This window comes from Penicillium subrubescens (genome assembly GCF_028828155.1).
Source record: "Penicillium subrubescens strain IBT 31985 chromosome Unknown utg000010l_segment0_segment0, whole genome shotgun sequence".
In the NCBI taxonomy this organism is placed as follows: Eukaryota; Fungi; Ascomycota; class Eurotiomycetes; order Eurotiales; family Aspergillaceae; genus Penicillium; species Penicillium subrubescens.
In genome coordinates, this window is record NW_026643160.1 from 1328147 (window position 1) to 1344096 (window position 15950).

General features: G+C 52.0%; 8 protein-coding genes across 8 annotated transcripts; 4 read left to right on the top strand and 4 right to left on the bottom strand.

Moving 5' to 3' along the window:
- The first annotated feature begins 106 nt into the window (after positions 1-106).
- Positions 107-1823, top strand: N7473_011631 (endosulfine family protein). The gene is made up of 3 exons (XM_057157570.1): positions 107-379; positions 436-519; positions 646-1823. Exons 1-3 carry the CDS (start codon positions 344-346, stop codon positions 1042-1044), a joined length of 519 nt encoding a protein of 172 aa, XP_057003420.1. The 5' UTR covers positions 107-343; the 3' UTR covers positions 1045-1823.
- A 1182-nt stretch (positions 1824-3005) lies between these two features.
- N7473_011632 (uncharacterized protein) lies at positions 3006-3545 on the top strand (the record flags this gene model as incomplete). The annotated part of the gene is made up of 1 exon (XM_057157571.1): positions 3006-3545. The coding sequence occupies one exon, from the start codon at positions 3006-3008 to the stop codon at positions 3543-3545; it is 540 nt and encodes a 179-aa protein (XP_057003421.1).
- Positions 3546-4905: 1360 nt separating this feature from the next.
- On the bottom strand, positions 4906-6297 carry N7473_011633 (ICE2 family protein; the record flags this gene model as incomplete). Its single annotated transcript, XM_057157572.1, has 2 exons — positions 4906-5709; positions 5776-6297. 2 exons carry the CDS (start codon positions 6295-6297, stop codon positions 4906-4908), a joined length of 1326 nt encoding a protein of 441 aa, XP_057003422.1.
- Positions 6298-7427: 1130 nt separating this feature from the next.
- N7473_011634 (MYG1 family protein) lies at positions 7428-8604 on the top strand (the record flags this gene model as incomplete). Its single annotated transcript, XM_057157573.1, has 2 exons — positions 7428-7516; positions 7587-8604. 2 exons carry the CDS (start codon positions 7428-7430, stop codon positions 8602-8604), a joined length of 1107 nt encoding a protein of 368 aa, XP_057003423.1.
- Positions 8605-9254: 650 nt separating this feature from the next.
- Positions 9255-9827, bottom strand: N7473_011635 (Yae1 family protein; the record flags this gene model as incomplete). The annotated part of the gene is made up of 1 exon (XM_057157574.1): positions 9255-9827. One exon carries the CDS (start codon positions 9825-9827, stop codon positions 9255-9257), a length of 573 nt encoding a protein of 190 aa, XP_057003424.1.
- Positions 9828-10017: 190 nt separating this feature from the next.
- Positions 10018-12034, top strand: N7473_011636 (methionine--tRNA ligase MES1; the record flags this gene model as incomplete). Its single annotated transcript, XM_057157575.1, has 2 exons — positions 10018-10151; positions 10225-12034. 2 exons carry the CDS (start codon positions 10018-10020, stop codon positions 12032-12034), a joined length of 1944 nt encoding a protein of 647 aa, XP_057003425.1.
- Positions 12035-12770: 736 nt separating this feature from the next.
- Positions 12771-13952, bottom strand: sonA (putative nuclear pore complex protein (SonA); the record flags this gene model as incomplete). The annotated part of the gene is made up of 2 exons (XM_057157576.1): positions 12771-13601; positions 13683-13952. 2 exons carry the CDS (start codon positions 13950-13952, stop codon positions 12771-12773), a joined length of 1101 nt encoding a protein of 366 aa, XP_057003426.1.
- An 889-nt stretch (positions 13953-14841) lies between these two features.
- On the bottom strand, positions 14842-15615 carry N7473_011638 (uncharacterized protein; the record flags this gene model as incomplete). Its single annotated transcript, XM_057157577.1, has 1 exon — positions 14842-15615. The coding sequence occupies one exon, from the start codon at positions 15613-15615 to the stop codon at positions 14842-14844; it is 774 nt and encodes a 257-aa protein (XP_057003427.1).
- Between the last annotated feature and the right edge of the window lie 335 nt (positions 15616-15950).

The window sequence follows — 15950 nt, forward strand, 5'->3', positions numbered from 1 at the left end:
CGAGTAAGGAAATGAAACAATAAGCTAAAAAGGTAAACTTCCCCGTAGGATTACCAGTACAGTACCAAGTGTACGAGACGAGTACCGGATATCCTCCAGTCTTCCAGTGTCTTTCGAAGCCCCGCGTTATCGACAGTCCCCCGACTCCGTTTGGATTTCCGCACCGCCAACTCAACTTCATCCACTTCCTCTTCTTCCTATCTCCCAACTTCTTCTCTCCTTCACTCTTGATTATCGATTTCTCTCAACCATCGGTCTTTGCTCATCCACACACAAACATCTACTTTACCATTTCTGCCCCCTCCCGCTTTGTGGCACTTCCACTCCCCCAACACCATCCACCATGAATCCCCACCAGCAGAACAAAGTCGATATCAACGTGAGCCCACGCCTAACCTCCAACCTCCATGAACTCTCACTAACAATCTCCCCCAGTCGATGAGCCCAGAGGAGCAGCGTCTGCTGCGTCTCTACGGCAAAATGCCCACCAAGAAAGATCTCCTCCAGAACAAGCTCAAGGTGTGTCCCAGCCGGGCCCTCTCCAATCGTACCCAACCACCCATCCTCTTCCCATCGAACCCACTTTCACACCCAAACATTACCAAATCCACGCCCAACTAACACACCCACTCTTCCCACAAACAGGAGCGCAAATACTTCGACTCGGGCGACTACGCCCTCAGCAAAGCTGGCAAAGCCTCGGATGTCGGCGTCACCAGCATTGGCTCCCGCCACCCGGTCCCGGAGAACATCCCCCATCTCACTGCGACTTCGCCAGGTGCCGCGAACCCCGGTGGCTCCGGCAATGGAGGTAGCATGGCAGGCATCGGCCAACAGATCCCCGGCAGCATCAGCGGACACCCAGGCTCGATCGGCTTCCAGAGCCGCTCGCCCGTGAAGGAGGGTAGTTACCTGCACCGTGGATCGAGTCTCAGTGAGGGCTCGATGGGTATGGATGACAATGGCGCTGGTAGTAGCAATGAGGGCAAGGATCCCAGTGTCAGCCCACCACCCGCAAGGGAAGGTGTCCCCATCCGCCAGTGATGTAGGGATGGAGAGGACAGATGAGGTGTATTGTCTGAGCTGTTACCGGGTAGAACCTGGTTCAGACTTGAGACTTGATTTGTTCCTGATGGAGCATTTACATTGCATGGCTTCTTTGGTACCCCGCTTTGATTTTTGTTTTTCTTTTGTGGATTCCCACTGTTTTAGGTTGGGTCTGGGAGGGATTGAGGGTTTATCTCGATCTGCTATCTGCGATATGATACTATGTTTCTCTTTTTTTGGTCTTTTCGGGTTCAAAAGCCTGGCGCTATGGGATTGTTAGGTTTTTTTACTTTTGCGAGGTGGTGCACTGCGGGACAGGGCAATTGTTGGACAGCTGGGAAAACAAAGCAAGTGAAAAACTCATCTTGAAAACACATATTGAAAGGGAATGAGAAGAAATTACCTGGAAGGAGAGAGACTACTGGGACTGGACACGGGTATGGGTATGGGATATCAAGGCCGAGGTACTCATGCATACTTGAAGAAGTATATTCGCCCAACACCCGGAACGTCCTTGTGCCCAGGTCATCGATTCAATTCTTATTATTTCCTTACTTTCTTCAGCTTGTTTATACTTGAGTTCATGCGATATTCATCTCCATCTCCATCTTCATCTGTATTATTGTTACTCGTTACTGTCATTCCATCTCGGACGTTTTCTTTTCTAAACAATTTGCATATTACGCTTACGCTTACGCTGTATCTGTTTCTCGTTTCTCCTTCTCGAGTTGATCTGCTTTGTTGCACTAGTCATGCTTCTGTTTCTTTTAGTTTCCTTTGTTATCTTATCTTACTCAAATCGTATAACATCTGGTTTGAATGTAACATGTTATTTTCAATTTTCTTTGATTTCATTCCATGATATGTGGTGGCTCATACCATGGATAGGCCTACCTATAAGATGGATGACTAGGCAAGTTATCTCCATAGGTACCTAACAGATAAGTATCTTACCTACGTAGCAGCTATATCACCTAGTACTAGTACTAGTAATAAGATCATCTTCTGCCTCCTAAGTTTGTTCCGTAACACACAGGTAGCAAACCCCGGACTCCTGCATCATACACAGCAGTCTTCCCCTATCTCTGTCTGCCGGACTGTTGCAGTCGTGGGGCTTCTTTCAACAGTCAAGGCCTATCACGACCTCCGCAGTCGAGATCTTGCTGCTGCTACCTCTTTCAAAGCCCTATACCTTTCATAGAATAATCCTCATCCTGCTGATTGGCTTATTCGCGACTTCCTCAAAGTTGTTGATGAGCTCTCTGCTTCTGACGGCCATTTTTTGGACTCCAGCTTCCGTCTTACGCAGCCGAAGACACCAAGTACCTAGCTGGAGTTATCGATGATGCCACCACGCCACTTACAGCCGACGTGAAATACGAGACATTATCGACAAACTTATCGCAGCCTGTCGTGATGAATTGTGTGGCCTAGCTAGCCGTGATAGCCACGACGCACCATAAGGTGATGCTTACTAGATGTTGGACCGGCTAGTTCACTCTAGACCCTGCGTTAGACGTGCATATCCATCCGTACCTGGCTTGATGGTCCGAACTAGGTAACGAACACCTCGACTGGCCCGACGAACATAGCCTGCTCGAAGCCGAAGAGAAGGTCTTGGAAGACCTTCAAGACGTCCTGCATCATGGGCAGGACTCCAACAATCAACCCTACGTCTGACGCGGGCTTGTTGATATCGATATTTCATACTTCGTACCACTCTCTTTTGCGCCTCCAGATCATATCTATTGCCTACATGCCATTGCCTTTTTCCTTTTCCACCTGTTTGCTCGCGTCTATTCCCTTACCACTGTACTATTTATTCTCCTTCCCTCTCTGCCTCATCCTTAACTTCCCCTTTTCGCTACCTCTTCATCTCCTCTTTACTCTCAGAATACCTTGCTTACCCTGCTTCATCTTTCGTCCTTCCTCTCCGCTACCGAGCTACTCCACCAAATATGGCGGATCAAGCCACCGACCCCCGTCGCGGCAGGATCGTTCCTCGCACCACCTCGCTTGACATCCCAACCGACACTGACATGGACACCACCAATACTGACCAGGACACCACTGACACCAGCAATACCGAGAGCAGCGTGAGCGCCGTGACAGGGCGTATGATGAACCTAACCGTGAATACCGACATACCAGCTCCGGGACACTTTGCAATCCCACCTCCTCGTTCGGCATCTATCAAGGATACGGAACTACGCTCCAAAATCAGCATGCTCCAGGGACCTCCCGACCAAGTCGGACCTGTCATGAACCTCCTCTACAACGTCGAGGCCCTGCATCAGTGCATTTCCGAAAACCCTGAGGCGTGGCCCATTGCGGCCCTAGATCATGCCGGCCTCATCGGAGTTCGCACACTCCTTACCGAGGCTCCTCCGCATTTGCTGGCCCTAATTCGCGTTTGCCTTCCCCCGATGACCTCGTTTGGGACGCCGTTGCGTTTTCCAAAGGGTTTCAACACCTCGAACACTACCTACAGACCATAACGGACCCAGCGTTGAAGGAAGCAGTGGAGAGCCTCGCTAACGCCCTACGACCTCCCCCGCCGTCTCCACTGGATGAGGTGACCGACAGTTTTTTCCAGTGATGCCCCTTGCCTGACAGTGCTGGTCTATGCACATCGCGCTTTTCCTCTCCCTCTCTTTTCCTCTTCTCGTCGTTGCTACCGAGGGCAGCGGCGTTTTCTTTATATGGGATGCACCTGTGTTGTGGCTCATATGGATAGCTGAGAGAGATGACTGAACTAGTTATCTCCATATCTTACGGAGCAGCTACATAGTAATATGATCATCCTTTGCCTCCAAAGACAGGATTTCGAATTTTTTTGATTCCCCTTCTTATTCCATTGACTAAAAAACAGAACTTGAACCACCCAAAAAGTATTCCTCCTAAGGAAGGACCACAGGGTGTGCGAACAGAACATGGTCTCTAATTACGCGCATCATATCCAGGAAAGCACCCACCACCCACAATATGTTGTATGTACAAGTACAAGGATAAAGATGGAAAAGCCCGATGCCAAGTGCGGGACAATGGATATTACTGGTGAAGCAAAAAAAGAGAAATAAGACGGAGCAAGCTTGCATTGAAGGAACGAGAACGAGCCAGACAAGATCACAGGCGACAGAGGGTATAAAAGTGCCAGACACGTGGCGTGGAGAAAGACAGACATGACAAGAATGCAAGACATAGTAAGGAAACATTGCAATTGGTATCATGGGGGCGTCATGAGAGGATGGAATGGGCTGGAATGCAGGTTTGGTAACAACCTGCGATAGTACAAGCAAAGCTGTACAGGAGGATTGGGGAACAACCCTGGAGGAGAAAGGGAACGGAGACTCCCGGGTAGAAAGGTAAACGTCTCCAGGATTGGGGGAATATGGGTAAGTGACTTATACATGCGCGCGAGGAGAAAAAAGGTCCCGTTGACACTGGGAAAGCCTGAATATTGGCTGAATCCAAGTGTGCGCGAGTATAACGTCGGACTGGGAGCTTTGCATTGAAGGTGCGGGGACAGAGAGCAAGGAGAGAATCTCTATTTGAAATGAGACCAGGCACCATGCGATGGCAATTTTGGTGGCCCCAGCTTTTTTTCTAGGCCGATCATGCGATGGCCAAACTGATACGACTCCCATGTGATATTGATGTCTGCGGGAGCGTGATAGGGGGTCGGATGAGCTGATCTGGAAACAGGGATGCGGCTCGCTGCTCCAGATCGAAGATAGCGCCCTGGTCACGGAAGGAAATGGTCTTTTGTAGAAGCGATCGAAACGCATTGAGATCTCCCGTGAGCATGGATACCTCAAGAGTGCACACTTTGATCGAGTTCCATAAGATTTATTCAATTCAATCAGTCTTCCAATGACCGGCCAGACCATTATCGAGATCGTCATTCTCTCCGAGCCAAAGCTCAACGGCATAGAGACCCATTGTACAGGCAAGGTTGATCCACCTCCAAAGGTTGCCCCCGCCGCCTCCTTGGCTGCTCCACCACTCACCACTGCCACCCATGGCTTGCGATGCAGATGAGAAGTGCTGCATCAGCAGACTGGTGTAGACAGCAATGAGAATAGTCGGGGCGAAATAGCTCAGGTAGCCTAGAACCTGGCCCGCTGCATCGGTATCATCCAGAGAGGCCTCCTGCGAGAGCGCGCGGGCTCCAGATTCTCGCACGGCGGGAATGATGCGCGTCGACGCATACAACACGAGTAACCGGTATGCGAGAGAGATCAAAACTGACGGGGTAACGGCGCTGAAGACGGCAGTGATGACGTTGAACGCGGCGTGGATGATCGAAGGTAGCAGAGACAGCGCATGCATGAGGGTGGTATACGATGCCATGATAATCGGAGGAAGTGGAGGGAAATCACCCGCCTGCGCAGGCGAAGGAACCTGCTCGATCGGGTACGAGGGCTGGTAATCCGTAAAGATCTGATAGATGCAGAGGACAATGTAGGCGAAGAGCAGAGAGCTCTCCACGGGGTTTCCGCGTCCACTGCCAATACCCCACGCACACAAAATGACCGCACATGTGATTGAAACACCAATCAGGGCCGCATCGACATTGGAAATTTCGGGGAACTGGAGAACGCGCCAGAGGAAGTATACCGAGCTGGAGATGACGGTCGCGGAGAGAACAAGGAGGCCAATCTTGGGTAAAAGTTAGCGATCGCGGTGCAGGGGAACGGGTCAACACCGAGAAAAAGAAACACGTACCATCCAGCTGTCACTTCGCCCGCCTCGATTTACCAGCCATCGAGTAATTTGACCCGCGGCTTGAATAACCAGTAAACTGCAGAAGCCCTCTACGAGCTGGAACACGGGGGTGGACCAGCGCAGCAGTCGATCCCAGTTGCCTAGAGTCACCGACTCCACCAAACCATCCCGACCAAAGAGCCACTCCTGGATTGAACTATCCGCCGCCCTCTGCCCCGTGAACGTGCGCTCGAGCCATCCACCGGTACTATCCCCATCGACCGAGAAGCGATTCAACGACCAGATCAACAGAATCGGGATCAGGATCCATTGGGTGGAGCCAACCACGACAACCAGAGAGGACCGGAACCACGAGCGCTCGGGGGTGGAGACCTTCAATAACGAGAAGAGGAAATAGAACGTGGCGAGTGATAGCGAAAAGGCCAGACCGCATACTTTGCCGCCCACATCGAAGGCTAGAGGGATCGAGGAGACGACCACGGTGAGGAAGACGGCCGACGAGAAGACGCGGAAGAGCCACATCGGGAGTGGGAGACGCGCAGCGCGCGACCGAGGTGAGGATCGAGTTGGAGGGTGATGATGGAAAGAGGATGAAGGGGGTGAGGTTGAAAGAGAGGAGGGGTGGGAGGGCACACGACTGTTTTTCTTTTTCTCTTCTCGAGCTTATCGCCCTTTCACGTGGGCCCGCTAAATTCGGGGGGCGACCAGCAATGCAGGAGATGTGGAAATTTGGGCTCTTCGGCTTTGGGTTGATTATTATTTTCTGGAGACTGACACACCAAGAAAATAAGTGGTTGTTTGTTCTCCAGGCGGTGGGAGTATTTGGTAGATCATATAATTTGATAGTTTATGATAGGTATACTTCTAAACTCTTGCAGTACTGTAGGATATACTCCCCCTGCATGAGTTGACCGGATACGCTTTCTGTTACTTTCTACTCTTTGACTGGCAACCTTGCCAGTATTATTGTGTGTTCAGTAACAGTAATTAGGTCAAGGCACCCACAAGGGGCAAGACTGGCGGTCAAAGCACCGTATCGTGATGGGCTTTCCAACCTGGGGCCGGGGTGCCACAGACTGTCAAACCATGTTTACTTAGTAGAAAGGCGTTCAAGAGCTCTATCATGGTCTATTTTGCTATTCTAATGGCGATTTGAGCTATTCATCCGACGTGATAATGTCGAGTCGATAACGCCATAATAGAGGCGAGTGCCGATGGCTGATTTAAGTACCCAGTACTTGGGACTGGAGTGGGTGGAGCATAGTCCTTGATGTAACTGTACAAGGAAATGAAGAGGTCTAGCCAGGGCTTTTGTATTCCTAGTCAGGACAGTATGGCAACAGTTATCCACATCAGTCCTCCGGCAATAATAACAAACGAGATACAATTACTTAGTAACTCACCGTTACTCCAACAGTATACTGTACTGTACTACTATCGAGTACATTCTCCATACAATCAATCGTATTCCACGGTGCCGGAAACGGTTAAGCTTAACAGCTCCGCTCCATCAGGTGACTTGGCTAGGCCCTGGCCGCCAGCCCTACTTTCCCGATATGGCACTGATAAGACCGGGCAGCCAGCCAGAGCAGAGCAAATCGTAAGAGCTTCAAAAGCTGGTTACCTCACTTTTGATATTTACCTTCCCGTGGATGCTACGTTTGCGCCAACTGTTCAAAATGGCCGAAGAAACTGCTGCTAAGAAGCTCAAGACCTCCTCGCCCTTGATTGGCACCCACAAGTACGTACCCCGCCATCCAATGCGACGGAAGAATTTCCGAGAGTGTTCTATCTCTAACTTGCTACTCTAGCGGCCACTTCCACGCCGACGAGGCCTTGGCCGTCTACCTCCTGCGCCTCCTGCCCACCTACGCTTCTTCTCCCCTCATTCGCACACGCGACCCGGCCGAGCTGGAGCAATGCCACACCGTTGTGGATGTGGGCGGCGTGTACGATGCCGCCATCAACCGCTATGATCATCACCAGCGCACCTTCAACACCGTCTTCCCCAAGCACAATACCAAGCTGTCCTCCGCTGGTCTAGTATACATGCACTTTGGCCGTGCCATCATCGCCCAGCACATGTCCCTGCCCGAGGACCACGCCGATGTCGACCTGCTGTACAAGAAGCTGTACACGGACTTCATCGAGGCCATTGATGCCAACGACAACGGAATCTCAGCTTACGACCAGACCGCCGTGGCTGCCGCCAACCTGGAGAAGCGCTTCAAGGACTACGGCGTCACTCTCGCCTCCATCGTCAACGACATGAACAACCCAGACCCGACCAGCCCTCCCGGCGAGCCCCAGGATGAGGACAGCCTCTTCGGCCGCGCCAGTACTCTCATCGGAAACGTGTTTGCCCGCAAGCTCCACCACTCTACCACCTCTTGGTTGCCTGCCCGCACCATTGTGGGCAACGCCTACGCCTCCCGCACCGAGGCCCACCCCTCCGGCCGCATCATGGTCCTGCCCCAAGGTGGCGTTCCCTGGAAGGAGCACCTGTACAACTTTGAGCGTGAGGCTTCGGCCACCCCGGAGTCCCAGGTTTACTATGTCCTCTACCCCGAGAGCGCGGCCGAGGACTCCAAGTGGCGCGTGCAGTGTGTGTCAGTCTCCGAGAGCAGCTTCGAGTCCCGCAAGCCGCTCCCCGAGACGTGGCGCGGTGTCCGTGATCAGGATTTGGATGGTGTGTTGGCCGCAGAGGCTGAGAAGAACGGTCAACCCAAGCTTCCCGAAGGCGCGATCTTCGTGCACGCTAGTGGCTTTATTGGTGGCCACAAGACTAAGGAGGGCGCTATGGCCATGGCTGTGCGCAGCCTGGAGTAAACAGTAAAGGCAAAAGTAAACGGAGCATCAAAAGTTACGCCGGGTTATGGGAAGTAATCGGGTTGATTCATACATGATGACGATTTTGAAATGAAGAATCTTGATCTCCAGTATCCTACTGGGATCCTAATGACTAGCTCCGTGCATGAAGCATTAGCACTATATAGCTGGTGATTTGCTTTGCTTTCCAAAAATTCTTCGCATCCCGTACTTGATGCGTGGCATGGTAGCCTTTGAGATCTTTCGAAATAGAAATCTCTTTCTCAGAGCCAGAGTGTAGAAATGATCGTACTTTCAATCCGGCTCCTATCCTCGAGTACTTTGTTGTCAGCACCCCAGTGTTTTCTGGTCGCTTTATCTTCAACACCAATCGCGACTTGACGTGGTGATTGTTTGACGGCAATGGGCGTATGCGAGACTTGACTGGCGTGTAAGTGTTCATGGAAGACGAGCGGGCCACATCGATGAAGTTTCTCGAATTGCCTGTTCCCGGGACCGGGGGCAAGCTTTCACATCCAACATTGCTGACGTCGAGAACCCTGCTCGTCCGAGACATCCTAATGTTGGAGGATCCGGATGCATATATTTGCCACTTTCGGCAGGATGCCACCGACGTAGTGATATGATGATCGTACACGATGTGAGACACTTCAGTGACGGACATTGAGCGCACTGATGTCTTCAATGCTACCGGTTCCATCTCCGGGCCTCTGGCCTTCTTTCATACCCGGTCGAGCATCCAACGAGTCTTCGCCTTCACCCATTGCCCGTTGAATGAGCTTCGCCTTGACCGCAGCACCTTTCAGACGCTCATCTGCATCGTTGACAGCTTCCTCCGTGTTGGTCATATCCAGAGAGGCCGGATCAACAAGCTCCAGCAAGGTAGAAAGATTCTTAGTCAAGCGCGCACTATGCGCCGGCAACGTAGACATCTTTTTGCAGATTGACGGATCGAGAGCGATAGCATCGGCACTGGCCCCCGACTGGTCCAATGACTGTTCGGATGTCTCCGATGGATTGGAATCGGTTAGTCGCTGGGCCCAGACTAGCGCCTTGCCATACAATCGCCCCATCTCCACAAATTTCTCGAAGCCCTTCTCGACAGCGAAGACGCTACCTTCAGTGTAGCCCGCCTCGGCACCATCGGCAACACCAAGATTATAACCTTCATTATAGAATTGCTCCTCAATGTCGAGGAGACTATCTAGAAGATTGGATTCCATCGGGAGGAAAGAAGCGATTGGAAAATGCAAGGGGGACGGGAAAAGGGTATGAGTCAAGAATTGGGGTAAGAAACAAAGAGAGCTCTCATAATTTTTGATATGCGGGGCGTTCGGGCATGTCACGAGATGCCCACTTTATCTATTTTCCGCCGAACCCCTCCATCTACGCTCTTTCAATCCCTCAACCACAATGGCTTCAGACCCAATCTTGCCCAAGGAGGGCGAGCGCAATATCCTCATTACTAGTGCGCTTCCCTACGTGAACAATGTTCCCCATTTGGGCAATGTCGTCGGCTCTGTGCTGAGTGCGGATGTATTCTCGAGGTATGACTCAAAATCGCACTATCACCCCACTGTGATAAATCCGACGACCCAAGCTAACGAGAGTGAATGATAGGTACCACAAGGCTTGCGGCCGACCAACCCTGTACATTTGCGGAACGGACGAATATGGCACAGCGACAGAGACCAAGGCGCTAGAGGAGAAGGTCACGCCGGAGGAGCTTTGCGCAAAGTATAACAAGATCCACCAGGAGGTTTACAAGTGGTTCAACATCGGATTCGATCACTTCGGCCGCACCCCTACTCAGCACCACACCGAGATCTCCCAGGCTGTCTTCAAGCGCCTCCATGAAAATGGATTCCTTGGCGAGCGCACCGCCGAGCAACCCTTCTGTGAGGCGCACGGCTCATTCCTGGCTGATCGTTACGTCGAGGGAGAATGCCCTCGCTGCCACTACGACGATGCCCGTGGAGACCAGTGTGACAAGTGTGGTCACCTCCTCGACCCCTTCGATCTTATCAACCCCCGCTGCAAGCTCGACGGAGCCACCCCGGTCCGTCGTGAGACGAAACACATTCACCTGCTTTTGGACAAGCTCCAGCCGGAGGTTGAGAAGTGGGCCACCGAGGCTATCAGCAAGGGTGACTGGCCCAAAAACTCCAAGATTATCACTGAGTCCTGGTTGAAGGAGGGTCTGAAGGACCGTGGTATTACTCGTGACCTCAAGTGGGGTGTCCCCGTTCCCCTGGAGGGGTTTGAGAACAAGGTGCTGTACGTTTGGTTCGAGGCCTGCATTGGCTACCCTTCCATCACTGCCAACTACACCAAGGACTGGGAGAAGTGGTGGCGCAACCCGGAGAACGTCCAGCTGTACCAGTTCCTGGGCAAGGACAACGTTCCCTTCCACAGTGTCATCTTCCCCGCTACCCAGATCGGTACCCGGGATAAGTGGACCATGCTCCACCATCTCAGCGCTACCGAGTACCTCAACTACGAGAGCGGCAAGTTCAGCAAGTCTCGCGGCATTGGTGTCTTCGGAACCAACGCCAAGGAGACCGGCGTTGGCCCCGATGTGTGGCGTTACTACCTGCTGAAGAACCGCCCCGAGACCGGTGACACCCAGTTCGAGTGGCGCCCCTTCGTGGACGCCAACAACAGCGAGCTGCTTGCCAAGCTGGGTAACCTCGTCAATCGTGTCATCAAGCTCGTCAACGCCTCCTTCGGCGGCATCATCCCCGAGTACACCGTTCCCGAGAGCTTCAAGCCCTTCGAGGAGGAAGTCAACGGCCTCCTGAAGCAGTACATCGAGGAAATGGAGAGCGTCCACCTGCGCGCCGGTGTCAACACCGCCATGCGCCTCGCCGAGGCCGGTAACGGTCTCATCCAGGCCAACCGTCTGGACAACTCCCTGATCGCCAACGAGCCCGAGCGCGCCGCGGCCGTCGTCGGTTCCGTCCTGAACCTGATCCACCTGCTCGCCAGTGTCTTCGCGCCCTACATGCCCGGCACCTCCGACTCTATCCTGGAGCAGCTCAACGCTCCTTTCCTCACCATTCCCTCTATCGAGGCTCTCGAGAACGGCTGGAAGGCCGACAGCCTGAAGGCTGGTCACAAGATTGGCAAGGCTGCCTACCTCTTCTCGCGCATCGACCCCAAGAAGGCTGATGAGTGGCGTGAGGCTTTCGGCGGCTCTCAGGCTGAGCGCGCCAAGAAGGCCGAGGAGGCTGCTAAGCTTGCGGCTAAGAAGGCCGCCGCCAAGGCTAAGAAGAAGGAGAAGAAGGAGAAGGGCAAGGCCCCTGGTGGGGTCGAGGCTACTGCCAAGGGTGGTGCCGAGAGCCCCAGCGTGACGGCTGACGGGCCCAACGATGAGGCAGTTGAGAAGATCGCCGACGGTGTTGCCCAGGTCACCCTCCCCACCTCTTAAATGGTTTAATCCATGAGAAAGGGACAAGTGTAGAGGGTATTGGGCAAGTGTCAGGAGTCTTCAACAGAAGTGCGAGTTTCCAAGTGGCGCAGACATAGGGGTGAGGGTATGTTACGGTCATATGTCATATGTTATGATGATTGAGATGAGCGACGTGGGTTTTTCGGAACTGATCCTGATATACTGGACGTTGGATTTTGGCATTTCTTCCTTTTTTTTGTTTATCATACACATGAATCCACGAGAATAGGTGTTCTGGAAGAAAGAGTTGGAGTTGCATTTGCATTTGATTCTTCGCTGATTTGATTGTCTGTTCGATCTATCTCCCTAGTCTGTAGCTACTTGCTGTGGGTCTGGGCAGTTCCTCCTCCATTCTGTTTTTCGAAATTGTAGACCTCAGATTCCCGCATGCCATCCGAAAGAGATCCCCCGTAGTCCTTCCTCCTTTCTTTGTCTTGTTCCCACTTGTTCCAGCTCTTTTCTTTGACCTGCCTCGACCTTCGTGCCGTGGGTACTCGAATCTGAACCACGGGATACGAAAGGAATAACCTCAGAACGGAATAGAGTGAAAGTGAGTCCCATTTGCAGATCTCTTTTAAAAATGAAAAGTAGATAAAAGCACACGCCGACATGGTAAAAAAAGGGTTCATTAGATGCTCGTTGCGCCAATCACGCCGCGATGCTCGCTGGGCACGATCCCATGCGTCCATCCTCCTCGATTCTTTGTTTACCCCGATCACCGCTTGCGGGTACCCGGTCGAGGCTTGCACTCATCAGGCCCCACGGGGTGGAGCATGACCTTGTTAGGAGTCTGCTGGGTGTTGGCAGAGTAGCCCTTGCTCCAATCGTAGCTGACAGCATAGGCGAAGATGTTTCCGTTACGGTTGAAGGCGGTGCTGGAGATCGGTCCGCCAACAGCCGGGTATCCCTTCAGGCGGTGCTTCGCGTCCTTGTCCCAGAAGTGGAAGGTGCCGTCACTACCGGCAGTACTAAATGTTCCGTGAACAGGGTGGAAGCAGATGGAATTGACAGAGTAGATGTTGCAGACGTCACGATTGGCGGGGGGAGTTTCGCGGTGGCACTTGAAGGAGAAGTTGGAGGCGGAATCCTTGTCCTCGACGTACTGGATGGCGCAGCGACCTTCAATACTGCCGACGGCAAAGCCGGAGGCATCGGCGAAGCAGCTGACTACCCGCGTCTGCCACTTGAGGGGGGATTGCATGGTCTTGTAGAATTTAGTCGGGGTGTCGAGGTTCACGACATTGATGTAGCGGTCCGCAGTGCCGATGACAAGGAGCTTGTTCTTGACGTCCATTGTGTACACACGCTCCTGGCACTCGATGGACGCGATTGGGTTCGATTGCCGCAGGTCCCAGTACTTGACAGTCTTGTCCCATGAGCCTGTGATGAGAAGTGGAGAGCCACCGACGGAAGGATTGGGGATCATGTGGCAGCTGCGGATAGGAGCATCGTGGGCAGCAACTTGAGTGGCAGTAGTCGCACCGGAACCGAGATCCAGAAGACGAGCAGCTTTATCGGCACCGGCACCGACGACCTTAGTTCCGTCCTGGAAATGAAAAAGAGTCACAGGTTAGCTTGGGGACATGGATACCTCTTGCGGGACTTGGAGAATAGATATGGAGCTTACCGGAGACCAGCAGCAGCTTAGCACTGGAGCTTCATGTTCAAAAAGTGCCTTTCCTTCACTCTGACCCTGCTCGTTGATCTCGTAGATGCGGACCTTCTTGTCCCACGATGCGACAGCTAGATGCTCACTGGCTGGGGAGAACCGAAGGTCAGAGATGCTGTCCTCTGGGGGCTGGTTGAGCGCAACATCCTTGGAGATGTCGCCCGTGGTGTTGGTCTGGCCTGCCGCCGTGGTGGTGGTGGCACCGCCAACGCTACCGAAGAGGGACATCGGAAAGGGCGCGCCAGAGAGCTGGGTGGAAGGATACTGTCGTAAACAGAGAGAGAGGTGTGTCGAGGGAAGTTGCAAATGTCTGGTTCAGAGTGGACTGAATGATATGCAGGTCCGAGCTTGTGGAAACGGGGAGAGAGGTGTCAAGGTGGGTGGGTTGGAGAGGAAATGAAAAATAAAGGAATCCGCGATGGCTTTTGCCTCGAGATGCGTTTTGGATGCGCGATGTGCTTGCGTCCTCAGGCAGAAAAACGGTCACTCACCGCCTTCCTGATAAGGCACAATGATGTATATCTCGATGGATGGGCTATGGAATAGCGAAAAGCAGGGGATGAGGTAGAAGAGAGGCTTAAGTGACGGCAAAATAATGCTTACTAGAGCTCCCACTACTGTTGAGGCGGCTTTTCAAGCATGAGTAAAAGAGGTAAAATTCCAGATTTTGATTAGCTGACTTTTACGATCATTGTACTGCACAACTTGGGAGAAATGTCGGCATATCGAGACTAGGCGAACTTCACGCAAAGCAAACAAATCTTAACACAAATGCGTAGCATGATGGGTTTCGATTTTACAATACAGGTACGGGCTATCTAATTCAACATCATATTGCTTGATTTGAGTCTCTAAAAATCAACATTATCATATGCAATCAACAGAGGATATCTAGCTAGACTTGCTCGAGTAGCAACAAAGGAAGCATGTAACCGAGGAGTAGCCAAGGGAATAATGGAGGACCCTTATGCTTGAATGTCTCAATACGACAGATTGACATAGAGAAAGACACTCAGATCATCCACAATTCTGTGTAAGGCAGTCTGTTGAGATCAAACAAGCCCTTCAACGATTGTCGAGTAAAAACTATCAAGCAAAACGGAACACGGGGCTCCCGTCACTTGTTCCGTCCAAAGATTTTCTGCCACCTAGATCTAGGCTTTAATGGCTTCGTGGTCACGGTCACGGTAGGAGTCTTCATGTCCTTAGTCGGAGTCTTTGCGATCACAGTCATAGTCTGCGAGGCTACAGTTGAAAGCTTCGGAGCCACGGCCGGGGGCTCCGGCAATGGGCTAAAAAACCAATCGGCCATATCGATTAAATATCCCGATCTATTGCGTTCCAGTCTGCTTTGAAAATCTTTGACCATATCGATCTTATCTTCTTTGGAGATCTCAAAGCCGCGAAAGGCAGTACAGCACCAGCACTCGGTAGTGCAGTGGCCATCACCCTTAGTCCCTTTGGATAAATGTCGCTGTGAGCAGCATCCGCATCCTCGACTGCAACACCCACCGCGATCCGAGCAATCCTGGACCATTTCTTTGCGCATAAACCATTTTGTATTGCGCCTCAAGCTATCATAATCTTTTCTCAGAACGGAGGTCAGCATAGAAACTGCTCCATATAGGTCGTGCTCTTTTCTTGGAATTTGCTTTCGGGTCTCGTCAAGTTGTGCATTGGCGTCTTCAAGCTCGGAACTGTCTGACTCAATAGCCTTGGCCTTTTGTAAAGCAATCGAGCGCTGCTTCAGCGCTTCCTCGCGCTGTTTGAGTTCACGTAACGCGTGCTCAGCAAGAAGTAGTTCAATGATTTCTCTTGGGCCAACGGTGTCTGACCTGTAGTAGAGGAGGTCACGATTGCGATAGGAACCCCATTCAAACCACGTAAGCATCTTGGAAACTCCGTTAATTTTGTTTTGGAAGGATGAGAATGACGAAAAGACAAGAACAGCCCCTTGATGGGTATGGTTGTTGAGGAATGAGTAAGTGTAGAAACAAAGCTGTGATGACGGAAGAATGAACTCTCCACTACTTTCCCTATTCCGAAGCTCTGAATATGGCCAAGCTACAAAACCGCCGCCGCCTCGAACTGAGGGGATGACGTATCCTATCGAGAATAGTCAACCATGGATATCTGTCTGATGAAAATGACGAAACTTAGGGGATAGTTACAGCAATGCAAAGCGATGTTTACTTTCTTGCTCTATGGATACAGGGTTCCATTTTA

Bases quoted from the DNA above. Each gene is read 5' to 3' on its own strand.
- N7473_011631 (XM_057157570.1), top strand. From the start codon at position 344: ATGAATCCCCACCAGCAGAACAAAGTCGATATCAAC. The intron at 380-435 runs GTGAGCCCACGC...AATCTCCCCCAG, and splicing joins AGAACAAAGTCGATATCAAC to TCGATGAGCCCAGAGGAGCA. The intron at 520-645 runs GTGTGTCCCAGC...TCCCACAAACAG, and splicing joins TCCTCCAGAACAAGCTCAAG to GAGCGCAAATACTTCGACTC.